This window comes from Semicossyphus pulcher, unplaced genomic scaffold, assembly GCF_022749685.1.
Source record: "Semicossyphus pulcher isolate SPU_LCO1_2020_fin unplaced genomic scaffold, fSemPul1.0.p SCAF_6, whole genome shotgun sequence".
Taxonomy (NCBI): domain Eukaryota; kingdom Metazoa; phylum Chordata; class Actinopteri; order Labriformes; family Labridae; genus Semicossyphus; species Semicossyphus pulcher.
In genome coordinates this window covers 20,396,482-20,422,166 of record NW_027211737.1, presented here as the reverse complement: position 1 = coordinate 20,422,166, position 25,685 = coordinate 20,396,482, and the positions used below count along the sequence as shown (strand labels likewise).

Sequence of the window (25,685 nt, the reverse complement as noted above, 5' to 3'; positions counted from 1 at the left end):
GTAGAAAAGTTCAGGAGGGTGGTCTTAACGAGAGGTCGTTGAGAGTAGAACCAGAGAAGGATTGGAGATGGGGGAGTGACAGAGCTAAGGAGAGGGAAAGATGAGAAGAAGACAGGTGGAGGAGGATGAAGAGGAGGAGTGAGGGATGATCAAAGCCTTAAGAGAGGCAGCCAAATGAGGTCTAAGTGGACATGTGATACTTGGGAGTTTGCTTTGTTTGACTAAAGGAAATAGCTGAAGATAAGATGCCATCATGGTTTTAATGCTCCCATAATAACTGTGATGCAGAGATGTGTGTGTGTGTGTGTGTGTAACAGTGTGGGACTGCATGCACAGGAAATGCCAGAGAAATCCCAGTAGACAGCGACTTTAGAGGGTTTATCATCTCTCTCTCTGTCCCTCCCTCCCTATACCTCCACCTCCCTGTACAAGCCATAACAATTTGCCCCTTACAGATCCTGTCTTAAAGACACTTGCCCCCAATAACCACATACCCTTCTGCCCCCTTGGAAACCTCCTATACACTCTGGCTCTTTCCCATTGTGTGCCATTGTTAAACGCGCCACTCCTAGCCTTCCCACTTATACCTATCTACACCCCCTGGTGCTTTTCATCTTTTCCACAGTGTGAGCCCCATCTTTGAGTGGCTTTACTCCATCCTGAATATATATCACACCCCCTCATCACTCTTAAGGTGGCTGCACACACACTGCCCGGACAAACGCCGACCAACTCCAACCAACACCAACTGTTGGTGCACACTGACCCAGCCACTGACCCAGCCTATACTTGCGTGCGGAACATCAGTGTGCACGAAGTTCGTCCCAGACATTAGCTGACAGGACAGACTTTTGTGCACTAAAGTGAGTGGACAGATTAACCGACATTAGAAAAAGAAAGTCGTGCGCACTGATGTTCCGCACACGAGTATAGGCTAGTTGTGGAAACGCACTCTCATAATGTTGCGGTTTGTTGGGAAAAGGCGCACATCGGTCCGACTTTCCACGACTCCACCAAACCCAGCTGGACGTGTCAAAATTCGAACAACTCCATCTGACAAACACCGGCGCACACAGACCCGACAGTTGGTGTTGGTTGGAGTTGGTCGGCGTTTGTCTAGGCACTGTGCAGCCACCTTTAAGGTGTTTTAAGGCCTTGGTCGGCGTTCGTCAGACAAACACCAACTGTCGGTTCAGTGTGCGCCGACAGTCTGTGTTTGTCAGATGGAGTTGTTCGCGTGCGGAACATCACTACGCATGACCTTCATCCATGTAAAATAAAGCAAAAACTTAGATTAGAAAAAGTAGGCAAAAAAAGTCTGTCCTGTCAGCTGATGTCTGGGCGGTGTGCAGCTGGCAGTTGGTTTCCGGAACATTCTAAAGACCTCAACCAGCAACTGCCGACTTTAGAATGTTGAGGTGAGTTGGTCGTTGTCTGGTCAGTGTACAGCCACCTTAAAACACACACACACACTCATTGAACCTCATGTACCATCTTGTATTAAAGCCCTGATGTTAGGACCGTTTTAGCCTCAAGTGCTGCTGTCTTCTCTCAGAACGATGTTAGAAAAGGTTTGACACTTGCCTTCTTGATGGTGTGTATCATATTACACAGAGAGAACTGTGGTAGCAAGTTAATTACTACGTGTGCAGCTCTATTTACACACTGACGGGCTAATGTTATCAGTGGATTAACTCGCGGCTGTAACAGGAGACTGAATGTTGTCCATGCTACCACACACAGTATTCACTACTTTCCAGCTGTACCAAACCCCAGTCTAAGTGTTAATGATGGATTTATGTCTGTATGTGTTGCATGTTTGTTGTTTGTTTCTCTTTGTCCATCCCCCGCTCTTTTCCATCCTAGCACACAGAGGCCTGTTTCCCCTCTCTGGTCCTTGGCAGAGATTTAATTACTTATTTGTTTAGTTTGTCATATTCTAAACTTCTCTGGCTCTGTGTTTTGCTGAGAAGAGACATTTTTCCTCCCTCCGTCCTCCTGCTAGCATTCCATCCAGTCTCTCCTCCGCCTCTCGCTACCTCAACCCCCACTTACTGATATCATATGCGCTCAATCTACATTAAAATTAGCTGTACTTTATGTTCTGTCTTATAATTTTGCTCTCCATCGCCTCTGTCATTTAATCCACTTTTTTTACCCTCTTCTTCAGGCCAAATAGCTGCAGTGGTCTGTAATAGTCTCCAGGGGCGTCTGCTGAGTCCTCCACCCTGTCAAATACTCCACCGATCAGTCAGTGTTACTCAGAGGGTGGATCCGAACTGGTAATCTTTTAGGTCAAATAGGCAGCCAACTTAGATGTCATGTTGACTTGCACAGCTGTCGTTAACAGGGGCGTGCTCCACCATTACTGTAAAATAAAATAGAAGACAAAATAAGTTAAATACATTCATGAAGAAACTGATCATTTCAAAATAGATGTTGTAGTTTTTGCATGAATAGCAATAAAACAAAGAGAAAGAACACCTCAGCAAAATAAACTGACGTGCATTTGGACTCAATGAGGTCAAAGTTTCACCCAAACATGTCTCAACATTCTGAAGTCAGCCTGTCAGAAGTTTTCAAAGTATTTGAAGCATGCAAAGCAGCCAGTGCTTTTTGCATTAGTCTGTTTGCTCTGGAGTCACAGAGCCCGTCAAGTTTACTCTAGTGGCAGTTTTCTATTCAAACAGTAAGACTACTAATGAAAACATAGAATGCAACGAGTAATCGTGTTATGTTAGAAGCTTAACGTGGGACGTCAATTGTATTAGATCAACAGGAGAGCTTCATATGGGTTTCATTTCAGTCCTCGCAATACAAGAGGAAACTGAGTTAAGTTAACACAAGTATAAACATGGATTCTTGACGTGATAACAGCTTGTCAGAGCACAATCTTTGAACACATCGGCTATCGTGATTAAGCCTCTAGGGGCCACAGCAAATATTTCGGGACTTCCTGTTTAGTCAGCGGTGATCCGGGAAACTGATAGACATACCAGAGAAAAGACTTCCTTTTCTGTGTGATGGTCATTGTGTTGAATGACTGTTTATAAAGATGGACAACGCATCTCCATCTGCTCTCATTGTACGAAATCAATGCCAAAATAGCCCCTGTGATAGGTGCTGCCATCTTGCAAGGTGACATCATTTGGAGCCAGAGCTGCGCAGTAGAGATCAGCGGCTTCACCCACCACAGTAGCCACTACCGCTAACCAAAACACACACTCAATTTTGGCTTCACTTTTAGGGAGCTGTCATGCTGTCCATCTTTTTATATATCTATGCTTCAGACTGGCTAGCAATGAGAGACGACATCAACGACTGGATTGTAATCTGCATTTAATCATTTTATAGGGATTGAAATAAAACGACATGTTTGTTTGCTCTCAACACTGTTTTCCCACATACAACCTCAGCCCGCTCAAAAGCGATTGGTCAACTGAAACCATAAGACTTCAGAAATCTCGTCCCTGTAAATTAGCAGAGAGTATAATCCTTTCATCTAATACCACTGTAATTAATTAAACATAATTTAAGGCTTTACTGGATGTGAACCACTAACTGAATCAAAGTCCTTGTGTGTGTGTGTGTGTGTGTGTGTGTGTGTCTGTGTGTCTGTGTGCGTGTGTCAAGTAGGATATCCAATTGGCCAATGTAAGTGGTGTTGATTGGGGCTTGGCATGGTTTGGTAATTGGATCAAGGTTTCTGTGCTAGGCACCACCATCACATCATAACCTGCATGCAAAGCCTCTGCCAGGTTTACATAAGACTTTTTCCCAGAGCCAGTTTTACTCCTGACACAGTAATACATGTACAGGCACAGCACAGCATCCCATCTTTATATTAAAAATATGCCTCTGTATATGATTTTCTTATATTCAGCCTTGCTCCTGGGCAATACTTGAGTCCCATCTTACCGGGTATATTACACATTGCTTCACAAACTATATACTTCTTGGGAGGTTTGGCTTATTCACCAGTGACTTCCCCCAACATCATTCAGGGATCCAGAAACTTCCCCTCAGCTATTGTCTTTGATTTTTGTTCCTTCTCTTGTTTGTGACTCCATCAGCACATCAACAGTGTTTTCCAATGAGTAATACATTCAAATGCAAGGTTCATTGTGTAAATATTAGTTCACTATTATCTAATGTCAAGTTTTCCTCTGGCAGTTTTTGCTGCCATGTTTCAATCCCCTCCTGCTCAGCAGATCTTATTAAGGGGCCCTGTTACTCGGCCTGTTGGGATTAAGGTGGTTACAGCCCACTCTCTGCAGGACACCTGACTAAAAACTCTGCAGCAAAACATAAGTATGAGGACCAAGACTGATATCCATTCTCTGTTTTCTTTGCATCTTTCTCTTTCCATTTGTAGAGAGAGTGTTGCTCCCTTCTTACTCCGTCTCTGTTGTTCTCTTTGGCGCTCTTCCTCTGAGTGAATCTGGGTCATTGTGGGATATTTAATAAGCACAGTGAGGTGTTCAAATAAACACAACCCCTCCACAATGGTCTACGTCATTTTGACATCCATGTTTCATCACTCAATGAGGAGCCAAAGAGAAAACACACACTGATTAAGTTACTGAAGTTTGAAGTACCAGGGATCAGGGTTGCTGCATCACCTTAGAGCACACTGTATAAATCTGTAGGCCTCTACAAGCCAGACTAATGAAGTTCCTGCCTTTCTTTGTCCTCTTCGTCTCTTCCTTCGCTTTAAAGCTCTGAAACTCTGATTCCGTCACTTCCTGTCTTACTCACATTTCTTAACCTCTACCCATAAACCTCCACGTCTCTGCAGTCCAGACGGACGGAGGAATGCGTGTTCAGCTGGGGTCGCCACATGGACACTATATGAGTAAAATGCCGGACAGGAGGGGGGGGAGAAAAAACGACTTTTTCAGAAGTGGAGTCTGGCTGGACTTTTTTTGCCCATGTTTGGCGAGAGGAAATGAGCGCCGTGTGCTGTGGGGACGTCTCTGAGTTCCCCTGCTCTCCAGCGCAGACGGAGAGGTAGACAGGCTAAAAATAGCGCTGGGAGCCCAGGTCAGCTTTGAGCCGGGAGTACGAAGCTGGGGGGCTGATGGGGGAGTGGAGAAAAACATATGATGTAAAAGGAAAGGAGCAGAAAGAAGCTTGTGGAAGGCAGGTAGATGAAATGAAAATACAAATCTGGAAGAAGTTTGAGCATGAAATATGAATTCAAAAGACTGCGCTGTTAATATCACAGATCTTGACAAAAGCCTTGCATGAGATTGGGTGGGACCACTGGGGATATTTCTGCAATATGTGGAATAAGAAGAGCAGGAGAGAAGGAGCACAAGACGGAAATGATGGAGAGCTTAATCTGGGCAGTGAATTCTGGCGGGAGCGCCCAACCTCTCATCCGTTTTCTTATATCTCTCTCTTCGTGCGCAGTTTATCACATCGCAGCAGCGTGCATAACCACAAATCTCACATATCTACCCCGCTGGCAAAAGATGGAACGAATAAACGACCTATGAGCCCTGAAGATCCTCCTGTCAGGGAGACAGAGAGGAGAGGAAGTGTGGAGACGAGGGAGAAAAGATGAGGGTGAGATATTGCTTCGGTTTGCGAGAGAGGTATGAGAGGCTCCAGGATTTAAAAGAAGGGAGGGAGAGAAGTATGTGTTGTAGGAGGCAAGGTCAGAATAATGAGTTTAGAGAGGTAATGATAGTTAGATATCAAGAGGATATAGGGAGAGGTTCTGGGGCCCAAAATATGCTCTCCTTCTGTCTTAATGTACAATTTGCAAAAGAATGCACTCCCCGAGAGCATCAAAGCAAGATTGTATGAAAGTACAAGGGGTGGAAATCTTTGCAGACATTACAATACATTAAAAGTGTGTACATTGTGTTCAAATAGTTCATAGTGTAGCGGAAACAAGGCCTTCTCAAGCAGAGCGCATCTGCTTCTGTTATGTTCATCTTGTAAAGTAAGAGTCGAGCATGTTTGGAGGTATTACTGTAGCAGTCCAACACAAACCATCCCTATTGTTACTGGATTAAGACACAACAGTGTGTGTGTGTGTGTGTGTTTTGTCTTGACGAATGGCTGCATATTTGTTTTATTGCAGCATTGAGTGGCAGACTGTGGTTTAATTTCTCATTGTTAATTACTTAAAAAGAAGTTGCTCTTGTTTCAGATGATGCCATCATTGTTTCTTCTTCTCTCCGCCCCACCCTCTCCCCTTTTCATGCTCCTCACTCCCCTTAATGATGGCCTCTTTCCCTTCATTTATAATGCCTCTCCTCTTCTGTTTTCTTCTCCTCTCTTCTGTTCTCTTCTCCACCCTCCGTCCCTCCCTCTCTCAGAGCTGAGGTCATAGCTGGCTGAGTTTGGAAGTGGGCTCGCGTACAGACATAAGAGAGTCTGTTTTTCTCATCAGCTAGTTTGGCTCTAAGAAACCTGCGTGTGTGAAGGAACGGGGGTCTATCTGCTGTGTTAGTTTCTCTACTACTAATACTGCTGCTTTTACAACTGCATGACAGTAACGAAGCTAATCAAGAGGTGATGTTATGTGACCAACCAGGATTCTTGAAATAGCCCGTTTCATTTCAAATTTCAACAACGCAAGCAGATTTAGAGATTTGACAATCTCATATTTTGGTTGCTTGTGTAAAATCATTCAACTGTCACCCCCCTGGCCTTGTTTGAATCCAACACAGAGGTTACGTCCTGAGGAGTAAAAAGCCAGGGGAAAAGATTTTGCCAACTCCATCTTGGAATAAGTTCTGCAGAGGAACAAAGAGTCTCCCACATCACAGAGTTCCCTCATGTGCGAGCCTGTTCCCTGTAGGCGGAGAATTTGCACATGCAATTAAGACTCCTTCAGAGGCACACTGACCTTTGACCTTGACTGCTCGTGAATGGTGACCTTTAGGAATTTCATGAGGACCAGGGATCACTAAATGTGGATTGGTGTCTAAAGCTCTGCATGCTGGTAAGGCTAATTGGGGAGTGGAGTGTGTTGTTTTTGCGGTTATTGTTCGTAGACTAATCCGTGCAGAGATATGTGAATGATGCAGACGGCACAAAGCTCACGTAATGCCGGAGAGCCCTTAAGGACTTTACCACTAATTGCATTATATCTGATTAAATCTTTGGTTTTGCATTATGAAATTACAGATATAAAGAAAGCACTTGTGAGTTTTACGAGCAGAAAATAAGAGAGAGGAGCATCAGCCTGCCTCCTCACTCATGCAGGGCCTGCACGCAGATTGCTCAATAGGGCGTACAATATGGTTATTGTGTCCTCAGCACACACTGATTGACTTTTGTTGTTCTTTGGACAAACAGAGACTTGTTATATCAGGGAGAAAAAACTGTGATTGAGAGATTCAAACTGAGTTAGCTGACGCCTTGTCAGCCTGTATAAACAGCTTTTTTTAAAATACATTTTAGGCCAAAAAGTTTTAAGCTGTTACTTTCTCTTTTTCTTTCTGTCTCTGTGTCTCATTCTTTCTTTCAATCTCTCCCTCTGACACACAACGCCAAACACACTCACAGGCCGTTCACCTTTGGCCCATTGTATTAGCTACTCATGGCCTTACGCTCTCGCTACCCAGCTCCAGATGTTATTGACCCCCCCCCCCCCCCCCAGGAGACACACAGTCAGACACAGACGCACGCACGCACGACTATTCTTCTCTCTGCAGGCAGCCTCGTAAACTCACTCACACTCACACACATATTTACCCCCAGTTGCGCTTCAAACACACACATGAATCAGGATTATGTTCGAAGCATGTCTTGTCCAATAGCATGTGGGCATCATTTTGGACTAGTGGAATATATAACAGCTAGGAAGATGAGTAGCACATTATAAGGATGCACCAAAATTTTGTCAATCAAATAAGATTTAGCTGTTCGCTAAAATGCCTAAATGACTATTTCTTTCCTTTTTTCCTATATCAGCCTACATGGGTCTCATGGTTAACCACGCATGCCATCTGTCACCAAAACATTTCCAGCTGACTACTTTTCTTTCTTTGTTTCAAGACATGCCACCCCTTTTTTTGCTTAATAATTCAACTGGATGAAGGATTTTAGCCAGCTAGCGAGCTAAAGTTAGCAGCTGCACGGGTTGCGGCCTTGCTAGCTCCTTTAAAGAGGGAAGAGACTGAATTTTAACTTGAAACTGCTTTATTTCAGAGTTTTTTTTACCAGTTTAGATTACCTCGTCTGTGTGTTTTTGGAAATGCCTTGTGAGTGATGAAAACTGAGGGAATTGTCACCCTAAAACAAGCCGAGAACGTAGGCTAACAAACAAGCTAGCAGCAGCTGCACTCCCAATTGCCCTTGCCTTTGACTGAGAAAGAAAAGCGTTGGAGAAACACTGATTTTTAACGTGAAACTGCTTTTTTTTAGTGTTTTATCTGGTTTTAGTCGCTGTGTCCACTTGTTTTGGAGAGCCTCTTAAATCAGGGTCCTCTTGATTCATGTCAACTTTTAGGGAGCATGAAAAATTAAGTAAGAATCCTATTTGTATACTAGTTTGTTTCTTTTGGTGGATTATAAAACACATTTATGTCTGTGAGTTTCTCCTCCAGAGCTGACATATAAAATAATACGTACTTAATTCTAGCTACCTCTAAACAAACACTCTGCACTTGGTTTGTTCAGCAGTGGAGTTGTATCTCAGTGGTCTCTTGGAAACAAATCCTGAGTTGTCAAGTTGCCACGGTGACCTGCAGTTTGACTGACTGAAGGGTGTGGTGGGACAGGTCTTCACCTGCAAAATGTCAAAAAGCCTGTGGCTGAGTTTAATTCACATTCAGGAGCCATCCATCTATGAGGCCAACACGATGAATGAAGGTTATTGTGCTGCTGAGTGCCTTGCTGTTTTACACATGTAAAGGCCTCTAGGAAACTCAAATTGGTTGGAAGGGGCAAAAAGTGAACAAGTGCGTGTCACAGTTAAAGACCACTCTTTTTTTTGGTGCATTGTAGAGATGCTTTGCTCAGCAGGGAAGCTTTTTATGGTATGTGCGGTTAAACATCTGGCTAAGCATGTGTGCGTGCCTTTGTGTGTCTCTGAACACATGATGTACCCAGCTGTCCACATGAATGTTTGGGATGATCCTTTACACATGGGCATGAAAATAAAACAAGTAGTGGTTTAGTCCAGATAATTCATCCTGCGTTTTTATGACATTTTTTATATTTTATATGAATATTCAACATGAAAAAACCAGAAACTGATGTCTTTGTGTTTTTGTTTGTCCACAGGGCGATATTCACATATGATGGACTCACCAACAAGCTCAAACTGGCTGACTCAGGAGGTAAGGCGGACTTTTGTGTTGTTTGAAAGAAATGCAAATTTACATACGGAAATGTTCCTGCTGTGAGAAAATGTAACATTTCTGTTGTCAAACTCTTCATCAGGCTCAGTTTTCCTTTGTTTCGTCACATTTCCCCCCTGTCCCTGTCCCTCTAACAGCGGGTGGTGTGTCGGAGCTGGCAGAGAAGTTTCACATCTCCAAGACTCAATATGGCCTGTGCAAAGTGGGGAGCATGGAGACAGGAGGCCCCCGGACCGCTCTGATCAGCTGGGTGAGTGGCAGACAGGCTCATGGGGCTTAGCTCATGTGAGCGTTATTAAAGACATACCAGCGCAAATTACTCAAACACACGTAGCTTTGCACACACATATACGACATTAGCAGGTACATGCACATGCGCGCACAGACGTGCATTCATTCAGCTGCAGCAAAGTCATTTAGCAGTCCCAAGGTAATGGGTTTAACATCTTAAGTGGTCACATACTGAAATATCTATATACTTAGAGAAATCTTAAGCTACTTGGCTTATTCACATTGTACGGTCTTGTTTTGACATTGGCTTATCTGGAATCTGACATGTGGAGAATGTGTGAGCTCAGGAATCACAGGGCAACCAAACATGTAAACGCTTAAATACTCATTATGCCATGTCTGATATCTTTCACGAAGTAGTGGGACATTTAAATGACTGAAGAAGGATTTTTTTTTTAAAGGAGGTTTTTATAAACAGGCAGATTGTCACTGCCCCTGATTGGTGGAAAATCCAAATTTTAACGACAAAGATAGATTAAATCATAGAAATTTATATACAGCTACAGAAAAAATTAAGAGACCACTCTCCTTAAATCAGCATCTCTGTATTCATATCATGGTCAGTCTAATCCTGAGCTGAACGCCATTGAAAACCTCCTGAATGTGATCCAGAGGAAGATGCATGATGACAAGCCATCCAACGAAGCTGAGCTGCTTTAATTTTTGAGTGGCATCACATCACCCAACAGCATTGTGAAAGTCTTTCCAGACGCATGAAAGCTGTAATTAAAAAACAGGTTATTCCACCAAATATTGATCTCTGAACTCCTCATTTTGCACTGTTTGCATTATTCGAGGTCTTAAAAAGGATATATTTTTTAAATCTTTTTGTCGTCATTTTCTTTGGAAGTAGGGAGAAATCGTGAATACAATAAAACAAAAGTTCATTAAAAGTAATAATCTCAAAGATTTTCATGCCGAATGAGGTAACACAATGGTGATTGAGTCTATGGCCCACTGATGAAAGCCTTTGCATTTGCAGTATTACAGACTGGGTGTCTGGTGCAGCATTCGCACAAAAAATCACAAGTGGCGCCCAGTTAGCGACGGGTTTTCCATCACTCAGCAGTGGTTGGTCTGCCAGAGAGGGTAGGCCGAGCTAAGCGGCTGCTTTTCTCTGCAAGTGTTGCGAGTAAACAGTAATCTACTATGGCTGAACAAACAAAGAAAAGATCGATGACTACAGATACAACTTCAAAAATAAGTGAAAATCCAAAGCGAGGAAAATCAAGAGTTACAACCGGAGCTGACCGTGGACGTGACACATGCAACACTGTCTGGATATCTGGGAAGTGTGCTCCTGCAATTACAGTTTATCGCCATAGGTGCTGCCAAAGAGAACGAAACTGAAATCTTTGAGCACTTAAACAGAATCAGTTAGTTAGTTATTTGGTTTATTTCATTGTGTCATGCACAAAAATGTGCCCAGCCCACATGGACTTACAAGACACAACAAACAAAACAAACAAGAGCAAAGACAGAATGAGAACAAAAGAACAGTTACACCTCAAAATATCAGGTGTAGCTCATATTTATTTAACCTGTAAATAGAAGAACAAGGTTGCAGTGGTCTTTTTTCCAGAGCTGTATACACAAATGCTTTGCTCCTGAATGTGTCCAAGAAAGAAACTAGGAGAATGTTGGTTTTGTTTTTGGTCCACATTTTGTTCTTATGCAACTTATGCTGGGAACTTCCCAGTAGAAATTTCCGACTTCCGAACTGTGAAGTTTGAAAGGCAGCCTTTTTCCGACCTCTGACTGGAAAAACTGCTATGGAACGCCATTCAAAGTCATAGTTCTTACTTGTGAACTGATGGTGAATTCGGAAGTTTCTACTGGGAAATTCTCGAGTTCCCAGTTGTCTGGAACGCAGCATTAGCATGCAACGGTTTGAAAAATATACATGTATTTTTAACAAATAAAATGTACTGATGGTGTTATGGTAAATTTACTACCAAATGACTTAACTTTAAATTGATAGATAGAGTCATCTATCCAATGGTCGACTTTATGAAACAAAGATAAGACTCCTGAATCCTATTGTTCCTCAGCCTCTGTTCCTCCTCTGTTTTTAGACCCCCTCAGAGAGAGGTATGACATGAATGTAAGTGCCTACATCCTGTGTTTGTACGCAGGTCGGCCAAAATGTGGAGGAATACCGGAGGACAGAGTGTGCCAGCCACATCCCGGCCATCAAACACTTCTTCAAGGTGCAGTACACCAAAATGTGCTCTTATCAATGACCTTTTCAACTAACAGAAGCTGAAGTAGTTTGCCTGTTTTGTTCGGTTTCCCCAGCTTACTTTGCATTAAAGATGTCGTTTCTGGTGGTGACATTTATAGCACTGACGATGTGCTAAAGCAGTAGAGTACATGAACACACTGTAGACATACCTGGTCCTCTATGTTTTCCCTGCTATAGAGAAAAAGTTGTGTTTGTCCTGTTGGGCTTTATCCCTGGACTGTCGACTTTGTCCTCACAAACTCTATATTTACACACGTTAGTTTACTTTGTATTGTTTTGAGAGTTTCCTGTCCTCAGTCCACTTCCTGTTCTATTGCAGCGTTGTTCTATCTGCCCTGTCACTACCGGGGGGGGGGGGGGGGCAGCTTGGTTTTGGGTTGAAAGCTTCATTGTTTGTAGTGGAACCTTTAAGTAACGTCATTAACTCAAGTGGTGACAGGAGAGACAGGAAGTAGAGGGAACACAAAATAGGGAACTTGTTTATTTTGACAACTCAGATACAGGTGTGTATTTTGTAGCAGAAAATGTGACACTTGCGATGTTAGCTGCAAATTCTCGTCTCCGTCTTCGGCCGTCACACTGTGTTTATTTAGTGTTTCAGTCTAACTGGGAGCTGACCTCTGGGTTTACTAGTTTCCATATAAAGGCATCGTCCACTCAACTGCAGAAGCATCTGAGGAATGTTTGTTGTTTTTTTTTGTCTTTTTTTTAACAGTGAATGTTGATTCTGGGATTTTATGAGCCACTGTATAAAAGCCCTCTTACCCCCCTCTGTCTAACTGTGTGTGCGTGCGTGTGTGTGTGTGTGTGTGTGTGTGTGTGTGTGTGTGTGTGTGTGTGTGTGTGTGTGTGTGTGTGTGTGTGTGTGTGTGTGTGTGTGTGTGTGTGTGTGTGTGTGTGTGTGTGTGTGTGTGTGTGTGCGTGTGTGTGTGTGCCAGTACCCCTGGGCCTCTGTACATTTTCATGTGGGATTTCAAAACTGCGGCAAAAGGATTACATGGTCGAATTTGCATGGAGTGAGGAAAATTGAATCACCATGGGTGAATTGTTGGAAAATTGTGACCTCTAACCTTTCCGCACACACACAAACACAAAAGGCCAGATCAGTGTCACAACAATGAAATGAACCTGCTGTCACTACTGTGACTACTAACGCTCTTCTCTGTGAATGGGAACAGGAAACAGAAAGGACTTAAAAACAGCTTTTAGCTTTTAGCAGGAAGAATGAGAAAAAGTTTGGTTTTCAATTACTCACCAGTTTAAACTTTGATTTATTCCTTGACCAAAGAGAACATATTGTATCACTTTGCATCATCAGAGCCGAGCAGATGGATCGCATTTGCAGAAATACCCGTACTTAAATACGATAGTCATGGCACATATCTGTGCTGTTATGTCTCCCAAATTTTCCAGCAGGCGTGACCTTTTCACACTCTGTTAAGGCCACGTAATCATGTTTCTTCGCCAACTGGCAAAAATGATCGGTCCCAGAAGTGACCAATTTAGTATTCATACAAACTGATGCTCATGTTTGTGTCTGTGGAGACGTAACAAATATCTGATATTTCAGGGATATCAAGCTCCATGCATTGCAGTCGTGTCCTCCATTCTTCCATTCATTATCTATACCGCTTATCCTGTTCAGGGTCACAAGTGACTGGAGCCTGTCATTGGGCGAGAGGCGGGGTACATGCTGGACTGATTATTTTTCTACATTCGACTGAAGAAATGAAAGATAATATCAACAGATTCATAATAAAATTAGCAATAGTTGTGGCCATCTTTCAGTTAATGATTCAATGTTAATGTTATGTTCAATGTTTGTTGCAATAATTCTGAAGAAACAATTTATAAATGGGAGCTTTTAGGATTAAGAGTCTCTCTTTACTCAGGTAAAAGTGAAAGTCAAAGAAAGGACATTTCAAAATGCATTTAAAAACATCATTGGCTTTTTACCCAAGTTCTGTTAGGTAAGACAACATTTATCATTACAGATATTACCAAATAACCCTCATTTATTATCAGAATTTAACAGAAATAAAAGATGCTGCAGCCTGAAGCAATCCTAAATCTTGTAAGAATGACTACGTGACCTTGAGCTGACCGGGAAACAAAACCACTGAGATTACCTTAATTGACAGATGATAATAACTTTGGTCTGACTTTGCTTGTTGTCTTTTAATCCTGGCTTTTTTTGCCCCAGTTACTATTTCCCCTGGTACTTTGTTTGTTATTTGCCTCTCTCTCTCTTTTTTTTCTCTCTGGCCTGCTTTGCTGCATGTCCCGGCTGGCAGTGAGGGGGTTTTGTCAAGGCGAGTCTGCAGCAGCACACTTGGTTTGGTTGCTGCACACTGTACTCCAGTGTGGCTTTGTGTTATGAAAACAAAAATATGAATAGGCTGCAGATGTTTCCATTGTTCACCCTTTCCAATGAAATGATGACAGAATTAAGTTGCGACATAATAAAGGGCTGTGTGAATGTGTGATTGTTGTCTTGAGATACGGCTGTCGAAATGGGAATGAATAGGAGTAGTGAATCTTTTCCCAAATCAAATGCATCTTTAGTTTATAAAAGGTATTATAGGTATAACCAAATTTGGACTGGCACAGAGCCAAAAGTCTCTCAAAGTGGAGCAGTAGATTTGGATTGCAACAAAGCACAGTAGCTCTTTTGTAAATAAGGACTAAAGCAACATGTTCGGGTCAAGGCTCTAAACCCCGAAACGCTTAAGATCATTCAAATCTGTCATCTTGCCCTGACACACACTTCAGAACAGAGGCTTTAGTTTCATGTCAACCAACACAGCCCTCGATTTCTCCTTCTGTCAGATTCTAACTAAGGTGCACACATTACACATGAAAATGTCAGAACTATAGGAACCAACCTGCTTAAATGTAACAAGTATCTCATCTTACAGTTCATGAATCAACTTGCTGTCTTCTCTGCATTTGATGGGAAATATGCAGTTTTGAAGCAGTAATGATAAAGGTAAGAGAGAAAAAAAATAGCAAATTCTACATGCAAATATTAACATTAATTATAAAAAATCAACTGGGTCAAACACCCACTGCATCTGAGACAGCGACGGTGTGATGCAGATCACATCACCTTGTGCTCCCTTTGCTCCCACACAGTTTATATTCTGATACACAAGTTTTCATTGCCAAGGTAATCTGTGCCATCAGTTGTAACTTTGTCATACTGAGATTTCCCATAGAAATATCTCGTGCATAGACAGGGGAGATTATAGCACACTTCCCTTAATATGGCATCTTACTGTTCGTGAATTCAAATAGAAAAAGAAAAATGATAAAGCTTTCTGAGGATTAGATGTAAAGTTTCGGTTTGGGGGAATCCTGCTTGTAGGAGCTGACCTTTAGTCAACCAGAGCGGAGGCACTGACCGGCTTTCCTCCAAGTGACAGAGCTCCCAACTCTGGCAGGGACAGGGTGTGGTATGGGGAATGTTGGGATCAGAAGTGGGTGGGAAAGACATTCAATTGAGAAATTGATATCTAAACAAATCCTATGTGACTTGATTAATAATGCTGAAATATTGCTGACAACATGAGGGAAGCCTCAGTGCTTCGAATCACAGCAGTGTCACTCGTAAACAGCAAACACATGCATAAAAAAATAATAGAGTTCAGGAGTTTTTTGAAGAGTTAGTCCCATGGATTTCCCAGCATCCCTGGCAGCAGCGCTGTGGTCCGCTTCTCTGGCCTGCTTGTGTGCAGTTGGCAGTGACAGCCAGAGTGATATGGATTATACCCTGTACTGACATGTATTACAGAGCATGTTGGATGCTCTGTTCAGCGTCAGTGTGAGTGTTGTCACTCAGATAAAGCTGTGGTTTCCTGTTGGAGGCTGACAGACCTGGAGCTCTATCAGCGAGCCAGGGCCGAGTCTTTATTGGAATGATTCTGAGGTCCTGGTAAAATACAACTACATGTACAGAATGCACGCATGAGTGCAGCTCATTCTTAGCCCCTGCATTGACGGAAATACATAGAAAGGTAGCCGTGGGACACTATGTTTTGTCTGTGGTTGTGAAAGAAATCCATGAATAGTCTTTTTTTTCTCTCTCTGAATCTCTCTTTAGCTTGACTTCTAAGTATTAAGCAATTGTTGCAAATTAAGCGAGTCCTTCATTTTTTTCTACCTTTTGTAAACCCACATTCTTTCACACTCCCTCTTTCTCACTTTCCCCATCTCACCCCCTGTTGTTCATTTCTTCCCATCTCCCCCTCTGCTGTGTATCGCCATCCAAACCAACGCATTCCTTTCCTCGAACTAAAGCCAGGGAGTATTTTTTGTTCTCTAACATTCGATATAACCGAAGCAGTTGCACAACTGTTTGGCTCCGAGTTTGCATAACTCCAAGTCAAACCAAGAGGAAAACCACCACAGGGACTGTGTGTACTTGTGTACGGATTTCGGGCCTTTGTGTGTGGTTGTGTGTGCGGCTACAGTACAGCATGTAATGGGGGATGAAATTCACATCTGTCTTGCTCTACATGCCATCTCCCTTCTCATTCCCTTTCCCTCCATGTTTCAGGAAGCACATGTGTTCATCAGTGCAGAGAAGGTGGAGGATGTGACAGAGGAGAAGATGAAAGAGGAGTTCAGCAAGGCCCAGGCCCAGACTCCCTCACAGTGGGTGAGAAGGAGCTCCAGGACTGCGGACAAGGAGGAACTAGTGGTGAGTCTCCTGCAGTACCTGATCTGCCCACCAGATGGAGACAGAGACTTTCATATACACATAGAGACGCAACTTAAAGTAGAAACTCAGTTTTGCTGCTTGTATCCTAACTATGATTTCAGTTATTTACTGTTTTATGTTTATTCAGTCATGCTCTGTATAAACTATTCCTTTGTTTTTCTTACAGGGTACAAACTACAGAAAAACTAATGCTGCTATGGAGATGAGACTAATAAACAGAGACTCCTTCTGGGCACGTGCAGAGGTATGACAAGGCAGCTTCCTTTTTGCTTGGTCAAATTAGAGTGGCTAAAATAAAGTCACCCTTAGATTTTAACTGTCATTTACATTCGGAAAAGCCATTGAAGAGAGCTTGTTTTGTATCAAAAGTGAAATAATATGTCAAATGTTCCCATTGTTTCCTGTGTCAGCGTGAAGAGGAAGAGAGGAAAGACGAGGAGAGGAGACGAGCGGCAGAGGAGAGACGTCGGCTTGAAAGGGAAAGAGTTTTAAAGGAGCGGAGGGATGCGGAAGAAAGAGACAGGAAGATGAACGAGAAGCTACAGATGATCGAGGAGCAGAGGTTGGAACTATTTTCTGTCAATGGTGCCCTCTAGTGGCCATATTCTTTATCTCTTGGAAGCACATTTAGGACAGGCACTTTCTTGTCATTGCATAAGAGAATGGCAGCAATCCCGTACAGCAGCACTACAAAAACTATATGTCTCTAGTTGTGTGTATATAAAAATGAAGTCGTGCTAGACAGTAGAGTTATATGCTGAAATTAAGCAGTCCAGCCTACAGCAGCCTAAGTGAATGAATAAGTTAATGGTTGATTGATTTTTTTAATCAATATTGCACTTGTATATTTTATTTATGTACACAGTTAATGTAATATATTTAAGGTAATGATCTATGTTGTATTCATTTTGCTGTCTTGCAGAAGAAAACAGGCAGAGCAAGAAGAAGAGCTGCGCAAGAAGGAGAAATTCAAATGGGTGAGTGAAAACATGTTTTTCTAGCTATCACAGTATTTGCATGTAAAATATCCCTTTGGCAAATTGACCAGCTGCTCCTCTGGCGTTTGGCTTTGAGGTTTGGTCAGACCGGCCTGAACAACAGTCAACAGTGGGAAAGTTGACTCTGTGCCCACCACTGATCATTCAGCCTATAATGAGATATTTAAGTTACATGATGACACTGATACGAACTTTAACAACTGAAGCCAAACAAATTAACCTGTCTCTGAATCCTTGTCACACTGTGAATGGTTGCTATGCATGTAATGCGCTTAAAATAGCAAAGATATGACAGACTTCTTGACATTCTGACAGGCAGTTATAGTCTGCTGAATGTATGCTTTTCTTCAGATATTAAATGAGTTGTTATAATGAACAAGAGTGAGAGAAAAATCTGTTATGGAGGCGGGCTGAATGGTTTAGAGGAGACATTCCTCAGCAGCTAATTTACCTCTGGCCTTTACTTGAAGCTCTTTAATGGGTTGGTTACGAGTGCAGACTACTTACAGTATGTGTATACTTTAGAGAGGTGAGTACATGTGAGTAGTCAGGAGTTTGCAGGTGTTAGGGATGTACAAAAGAGGAAAAAGGAAGTAACATAACAAGCTGTTGGTTTGGTGGTTTCCATATTCAGAGTTCAGAGATCTTTCAGAGATCTGTATCATTACTAATTGTACACTCACAAGTCTCAAGAGTTGTGTCATCCACTTAGTCGTATCACAAACATTTGACTTAGAGCAACACATTGCGTGTGTGAATATGTAAATATGATTGCAGCTGTGTTTCTGTGCTGACAGGAGAAGCAGCAGAGGGAGCATGAGGACTTTATGAGAGCGCGTCTTAAAAGGAGTGAGTCCATAGAGAAAGCAGCAGTAAGTATGTCTTACACTACTTTAAACCCATACAGCTAACGTTACACAATGTTGCTTGACACATATTTGTTGTTGAAATGCTGGTTATGAGTAAAATAGCACCACAAACTGTTGCTAACTCGGTACGTGGCCTGACCTGTAGGAGGCAGCCGCATTAGTGTCTCAGCGCTCGATGAACCCGAGGGAGTTCTTCAGGCAGCTGTCATCATCGTCATCGCAGAGTCCCACCAGCCCTGGATCCTCCCGCTCAGGTATGTGCACTTGTGAAGGTCCAGACAAGCATCAGCCTTCAGATGACACTTTCTAAAGTACTTACTATTTTCTCCTTCTCTAGGCAAACCCTTCAGACGATACCAGCGCAGCCTGACAGACACAGCCTTCATTTTCGCTAAAGCAGAAGAGAGCGCCACATCGTCCCCCCACAGTTCTCCCCTGGTCTCCCCCTTCTCCCGGGCTCCTTCCTCCCCCTTCTTCCGCACCACATCTCCCCCCACGAGCCCTGATTTCCGCTCTGTCGCCTCTCCACCAAGGCCCAGAGCCCCCATGTCACCGCCCACGTCACCTTTACGCCCCGTCCCTCCTGTTTCAGCTCTGCCCAGCGTTCCACAAACTAACAACCAAGTTCAGGCTGAAGCCAAACCTCCATCACCCACACAACCTTCTGCACCTCCGGCCTCCCCGACTCTGTTTGCTTCCTTAAACAACCCGTCGCAGTCGCTTTCAGAGGCCCTGACTGCTTCGCCCCCAAATACCCCAACCCAGCCGGAGAGCTCGACTTTCTGCTTCGAGTCTGGTGAAGCTCCGCAGGCTCCAACATCTCCTCTTCCAGAGAGACCACAGACAAACACAGGTAGGATGGAAAGACTCACTGTTCCTGTCTGATTAATCTCTTATTATATTTTTTGCAAAAAAAGTGTTTGTTTGCCAAAGACATTACTTTTTTGACATTAAATATTGGTTCATAAAGTTTTTATTACAGGCTAAATTGACTTAGAAGCTTCTGCCAAAAACGACTCCAAAAACTGTAGACTGTGGCGGGCAGGGACTATGAATCAGAGGCCTGTTAAACAGACATGACAGTCCAGGCACAATTAAATATTCCTAAAGTAACCACATATACTCTTAGCCAAGCTTAAGTGTAATGTGCACACAGAGAGCCTGGGTTTCTCTTTCTTTATACTTCAGTTTTTATACCAATTACATACAGCTCACAGCCTTTATGTGCTCTACTTTTTAACGTATTTATTGCACAGTTTTGTGTTGATGATATAATTTTCTAATCAACAGACCTCAGAACAGCCGCTCACAAGCACACTGAGCTGGTCTCAGACATCGGCTACAAAGTACAGGCTGTACTAGTGGAGGAGGACGAGGAGGAAGAGGAAGAAAGGCCTGAAACACAACCGCAGCCCTGTGCTGTAACCACAGCACCAGTCTGCACTGAACCAGAGGAGCAGGAAGAGGAGAAGCAGGAGGAGGAGGAGGAGGAGGAGGAGGAGGAGGAGGAGGAGGAGGAGGAGGAGGAGGAGAGGGAGCAAGAGATGGACAAGGAAGAAGAGGAAGGGGGAGTCAAACTAGAAGCTGAGCCTGCACCACTGGAGGAGCCAGTGGAGATGGTAGAGGAGGCAAAAGAAGATGGAGAGGAGATTGACCAATCAGAAGGCAGGCAGGCCGCTCCTGAGCCTTTTGAGCTTTTGGAGAAAGAGGAGGAGTCAGCAGTCATCGGTAGGCCTCCTTTTGTTGTGCACTGCGTAATGTTAACTTTCACTGAACTGTAACTTTATAAAAGATAAACTGACATTTAACATGATGTTACACAACCACAAAAGGTTAAAATCAAGTCATTTTTTCAGATGCAGTCCAAATATGTCAAGAACTCAAACACGAGACCCTCCTCATGCCCACAAATGGAATCACAAATGGAGACACACAGCAGCAGAATGGCATAGGTTTGTCTATAGATCAGTTTACACATTATTATACAATGCAGGATTATTCATACGTTAATAGATCCGTTCTCTGCGTTGGTTTGATTGTGATGAATATTTTTTTCATGCTCCTCCTCAGAGCGATCTTTGAGTCCATCTGACACAGAGCTTAGCTCTCCGGAGCTGGCTGTGTGCTTCGACACGTACGGCACAGCAGAGGAGGATGATGTCGTTGAGGATGAGGGACATGAGATCTCAGAAAATGGAAAAGAGGTAATGTATCTACAAATGCACATTGTACTCATTCAATGTGTCGGAGGAAGCCTGGTAGTTCAGGGAAGTCTGCTCTTATTTAAAACATATAGTGTGGGTCAAAGGGGCCTCGATTCATCATATTTTTCTCAATGTAACTTTTTGACCACTTTACAGTTTATGCCTCCACCAACCAGTCAAGTTGCATCCACCCACGTGTTTCCCACAGAATTAAAGTGTGACTGTGGGATAGAGCATATTTGTATATTCAATATATATCAAAGAATACGTTACCTCCCCCAGAGGCAGAGCTGGGAGATTGTCAACCTTGTTGTTCTCTCGGATGGATAAAAAATTAAAACAACACAGATGAAACAAACTTCCCTGGAGGCAATGCTGTGATACTGCATTCTTAAAAATGGGATAGACAGGAGGTCATAGTGACCTTGACCTTTGACCTTTAACCACCAAAATCTCATCAATTCACCCTTGAATCAAAGTGGATGCTCGAGGCATTCCAGAAATATCCAGTTCACAAACAGGGACAAACATCCTAGAATGTCTTTACTTCATCATTGTGTCCTATTTGAGATTTGTGTTAAATCTGATCATAATCAGTATAATAATTCCTGAGTTAAGGCAAAAAATGTTGACCCTTGACCTTTTACTGTTGACCACCCAAACTCTTATGAGTTTACCCTTGAGTCTTAGTGTAAGTTTGTACTAAATGTGAAGCGTTTTCCTCCTAGCACCCTGAAGATATGGTGCTGACAAAATGGGACAGAAAGATTGAAGAACAGACGGACAACCTGAAAACATGATAAACATAAAATTAGTAATTTTCCAATTATTTTGGTTCTTACGTTTTCAGCAAAACTTACCTAAACAGGAGTTTTTATAATGCAGTTGTTGGGGACTATTTTCAGCAGAGGATTAATACATATTGCTTTCAGCACTGAGTACTACAGCAGCAGAGGTATATGAAGGATTTAAAATAAATTATATAAAATATCACCAGCTATATCTTTTCAAATTATGGTTCAAATGAAGAATGTGTCTGTAAGAATTATTTAATTTCCCTTTTTCCTGTTGTTTATTTCATGATCACAACCTTTCTCTGACTTTCTTCTCTCATTCAGGTTTTATCCGAGCAACCGATGTGCGTCCGAGCTCTGTATGACTACCAAGCAGGTAAGCTGCCATTTAGAGCATAATCGCCACGCATGTGCACATAAAGTGCCTCCACTTACAGTAATTACTCTGTGATTAGTGGGTCTTCACCATGTTATCTTGCGTTTCCCACAGAGGACGAATCCGAGATCTCCTTTGAACCTGGTGACATCATCAGGGATGTGGAAACGGTGGACAAAGCCTGGTGGAGGGGGTGGAGCAAAGATGGTCGTCAAGGCTTGTTCCCTGCCAATTATGTGGAGACCATATAGGCAGGCAGAGACACACTAACACACATGCAGACTTACACACACACACTCAGGGACACCATCTCCCCTCACGTTTGTTCATGTTTTTACCTTAATCCTCCCACTGAAACTTTGTACTCTCTGTTTTGTAGGAAGGATAAAGAAAAATGTGACTCTCTGTTTTGTAGAAAGCATAAAGAACAAGTGTGACTCTGTATTTTGATGTTTTGTTTTTTTTTTGTTGAGAAAACTAAATATTCTCACAAGCGTGCAGAAATTACCCAGCCTCATTTTCTCGGATAAAACATCGGAGACCTTTTCCCTTGGACCAAAATAACTTATTACCTTTTGAGACAGAGCAGGAGCGTCGGTGGGAGGGATCAGATCTCTGTGACAAATGATCACAAACCTGCTTTACTTGTAAGAAACACAAACAGATTTTTATAGTGTATATTCCTCTTTTTGATCCACACGTATAACAACCATTCCTTCATGCTCACCGTTTGCTTTGTGAGTGTTACATTACTCAAAAAATAATGTACTGATCTCGCCTGGTATATATAATCAAGAAACATGTATGAGACGTCATCTTATAATCACCTTCCTGTATTTGAGTTTATATCGTAGCACCGTGTTTGTTACTGACAGCCTCACAGCACATTTTAATTACCTAAACCAGAGAAGCAGCATTAAAAAGGATCAACAAGCAGAGGTGTTGACACCTGTATGTCTCTGTCACTCTGTGAGATGGATGTAATTTTGTTCTTATGTTCCATACATTATGTCTCATCTTAATTTTTCCTAGATTATAAGAAGTGTAAACATTATTTCCACACACAGATGAGAATCTTTAACCTTCTGTAATATCTGTATGTATGTATAAAAACATCAAAGATCCTCTCTTTTTCTATTCCTGGCTTTTATGTTTGTATGATGTATGTTCTTTGTATTTACCCCAAACTTACAAATATATACCATCTACAAACTCAAACTTCCTTATCGTGCTTTTATTCTTCTTTTCAAATACTGACATTTCCTCATGTTAGTTAGCGCAGAGGAGCAGGTTTATTGCAAGGAAAGGGAGATGGAGATGGGAGACTGATGTCCACAAGGTTGTGAAGGGAAAAAGAGAGATGGCTGACAAGGGGCGAGGCGAGGGTGCGAGCGTGGCTGGTGGAGTGGAGAAAAGGCGAGGAGGTGAGTATCCAGCGGGCAGGTTAAGCAGACGGCCAAGCAGGAAGGTAGATGGGGAGAGCGGTGATCCCAAGGCAGAGAGACAAAGACTTCTTCAGATTTCAGAAACAGTAAGCCTGAGACGTTGGCTGTGTTTGAAATGCCATACAGTATACTGCATACTGCGTTTGGCGGTAGTGTGTAGTACAGAGGTGTTCAAATATATTTTGCAGTAAGCAAAGCCAGGTACCAGTTTCTGGTTTTGGTAAGCGGAAGTAAACAAAAGCCCACCAACAGCAAAAAGCTGCTTCTTTAACTATAGTGCTTCTGCTCTTCAGCTGCCGTCTGCCATTTCAACTGCCGCTGTGACGTTTCAGCGCTTGGCATTGCAAATTTTGCTTTTGTTTGCATACTACATACTACATTTTGACCAAATCACTACGTACTGCTAGTATAGTACGGCATTTCGAACACAGCAAACGTCTACAGCTGTAGCTGAAACAACGATGTGGAGATGAGTGGGTGAAAAGCAGGGGTTGGGGGGTTACTGTTGGGTTGACAACTAGATGGAGGGCAGGTGTGCAGATTGGAGCAGGTGGATTCAGTGAGCAGCAATCAGGAGGAAGCCATGCCCACACACAAACATGCACACACAGAGAGGGAAAACAGGGAGACACACAGAAAGACATGGGAAATAAGTGGTGGCATGGCCGGAGCAATGACGGGAAAAAATGAAAGCTTTCTTACTTTTAGTTGGGTGTCGGAAATAACTAATTTTGCAAGAGTCAGGTAAAAGAGTCAGGTACAATGGGGTGCTGGTTTAGCTCAGTGGGTAGAGCAGGCGTCCCATATACAGACCTCAGTCCTTGATGCAGCGGCTGCAGGCTCGTCTCCCGTCCTCAGTCCTTTGCCGCATGTCATCTCCCAGTCTCTTCTCCCAGTATTTCCTGGTTCTTCTTCAGCTGTCCTATGAAAGGCAAAAATGCTCTCAGTTACACAGGCACATACGATATTTCCCACTTTTTAAATAGTTTTAAAGCAACTGAAAATTTTCATAGTGGACCTAGCCATCAACTTATATTGTTAAAGACACAGTGGTTTTTATTGGTTTTAAAAAAAAAAGACTCTTGTCTCATGCACATTAAAAAGACCGATCTTGACAGAACTTGATTTGAATCACATTGGACTCTGCCTGCATGCATTGCTTCTAAAATGCATTGGATAAAAAGAAGAGCTGGTGAATTGTAGTACTCCATTTGCACCTATAGGTGGAGACATTGCCTTTTCCTGCCTGTCAGTGGCAGCATTACCGAGGCAGCGCTCTCTGAAATGAACAGATTCCTCAGGACAAAAGGCAAAATATTTTGACAAGCAGAGAGGAGGCTCATTGTTACACACATTTTAGACGCGGGATATCCAGACATTTCCAAAGCTAAAAATTACTAATGCTGCTACACCTCAAACAGGATTTTCCCCTGGGGTAATAATGATTGATTGCATATGACATTAATATTCCTTAACCATACACCTTTAATATTTATAGGGGGGGGGTTAAGGTTACGCTCTGGTGGTGCCAGTTCAATAACAGCGTTTGGCAGATGTGCCTCTGTTCTGAAATAGAGAGGTAATGTTTGACATGGGTCTCATCCTGCCTGAACTGATGCCTGTTGACAGAGTGACTAAATCCATCCAGTCGACTATTCTGCAGAGGTTATCCCAGAAGGCTAATCAGCTGTGATATGTGTGAAAAGGTGATGAGCCTCTTATGAAATACTAATTGGGTTGCAAGGAGAAGACCTTGGAAAGCGTGTTTGAATGCGATTGAGAAATAAAAATACTTAGTTAAAGTTTTAATCAGGTAGGAAAAAAAAGGAAACTTATATCACAACACCTACACATGTTTCTACATCGGTAAACAAACAAAGAGCGAAGGACACATTTAATGAGAGAGGAGACTTTGAAGGCAGATTGCTCCTGACATTCGTGTCCCCCTTTCTCTCTCTCCAGCCACATCCCCGTCCTATGGTCATCCCCACAACTCCAGAGATCCCCTGTCCCTTCAGATTAAGCAGACTGATAGAAAGACCCCATCAACTTTCCCTCCCCTTTGCCCTTTATCTTTAGGCTCTTCCTTCCTTCTCTGACCCTCATCAGTTACAAAAACCCTTCAACTAGGCTGCTAAACTAACACAGACCAACCCCCCTTCCCTCCTCCTTGCTTTCCCTCTATCTCTTATTTAACTGACAGACTCTATCTGACCCGTGGAGGACTGACAAGTGTGGGACGGCCGAGGTGAAGTGGCGGTAGGGAAGTGCCACTCATTGTAGTGTTATCAGCACAAAGGCCAACGACAGACACCTAATCTGACCTGGCTGCTGATGGCTCATGGCGTACTGGCTGGGTTTGTGCTCAGAAGGAGATTCTTGCAAACCCTGAGATACTGGGAGGGGAGGATAAG

At 42.8% G+C, this 25,685-nt stretch overlaps 1 protein-coding gene across 1 annotated transcript in view; it reads left to right on the top strand.

Moving 5' to 3' along the window:
* LOC138610926 (drebrin) overlaps positions 1 to 23,044 on the top strand; it is a 31,499-nt gene extending 8,455 nt beyond the window's left edge. Inside the window, exons 2-16 of the mRNA XM_069683805.1 lie at positions 9,250 to 9,305; positions 9,464 to 9,576; positions 11,753 to 11,827; positions 16,421 to 16,564; positions 16,752 to 16,829; positions 16,996 to 17,147; positions 17,508 to 17,562; positions 18,381 to 18,455; positions 18,598 to 18,706; positions 18,790 to 19,305; positions 19,743 to 20,180; positions 20,309 to 20,404; positions 20,523 to 20,656; positions 21,775 to 21,826; positions 21,941 to 23,044. Of these exons, the coding sequence (XP_069539906.1) occupies positions 9,250 to 9,305; positions 9,464 to 9,576; positions 11,753 to 11,827; positions 16,421 to 16,564; positions 16,752 to 16,829; positions 16,996 to 17,147; positions 17,508 to 17,562; positions 18,381 to 18,455; positions 18,598 to 18,706; positions 18,790 to 19,305; positions 19,743 to 20,180; positions 20,309 to 20,404; positions 20,523 to 20,656; positions 21,775 to 21,826; positions 21,941 to 22,077 (2,230 nt within the window). The 3' untranslated portion in view covers positions 22,078 to 23,044. The remainder of the gene's footprint in view (positions 1 to 9,249; positions 9,306 to 9,463; positions 9,577 to 11,752; positions 11,828 to 16,420; positions 16,565 to 16,751; positions 16,830 to 16,995; positions 17,148 to 17,507; positions 17,563 to 18,380; positions 18,456 to 18,597; positions 18,707 to 18,789; positions 19,306 to 19,742; positions 20,181 to 20,308; positions 20,405 to 20,522; positions 20,657 to 21,774; positions 21,827 to 21,940) is intronic.
* The last annotated feature ends 2,641 nt before the right edge of the window (positions 23,045 to 25,685 follow it).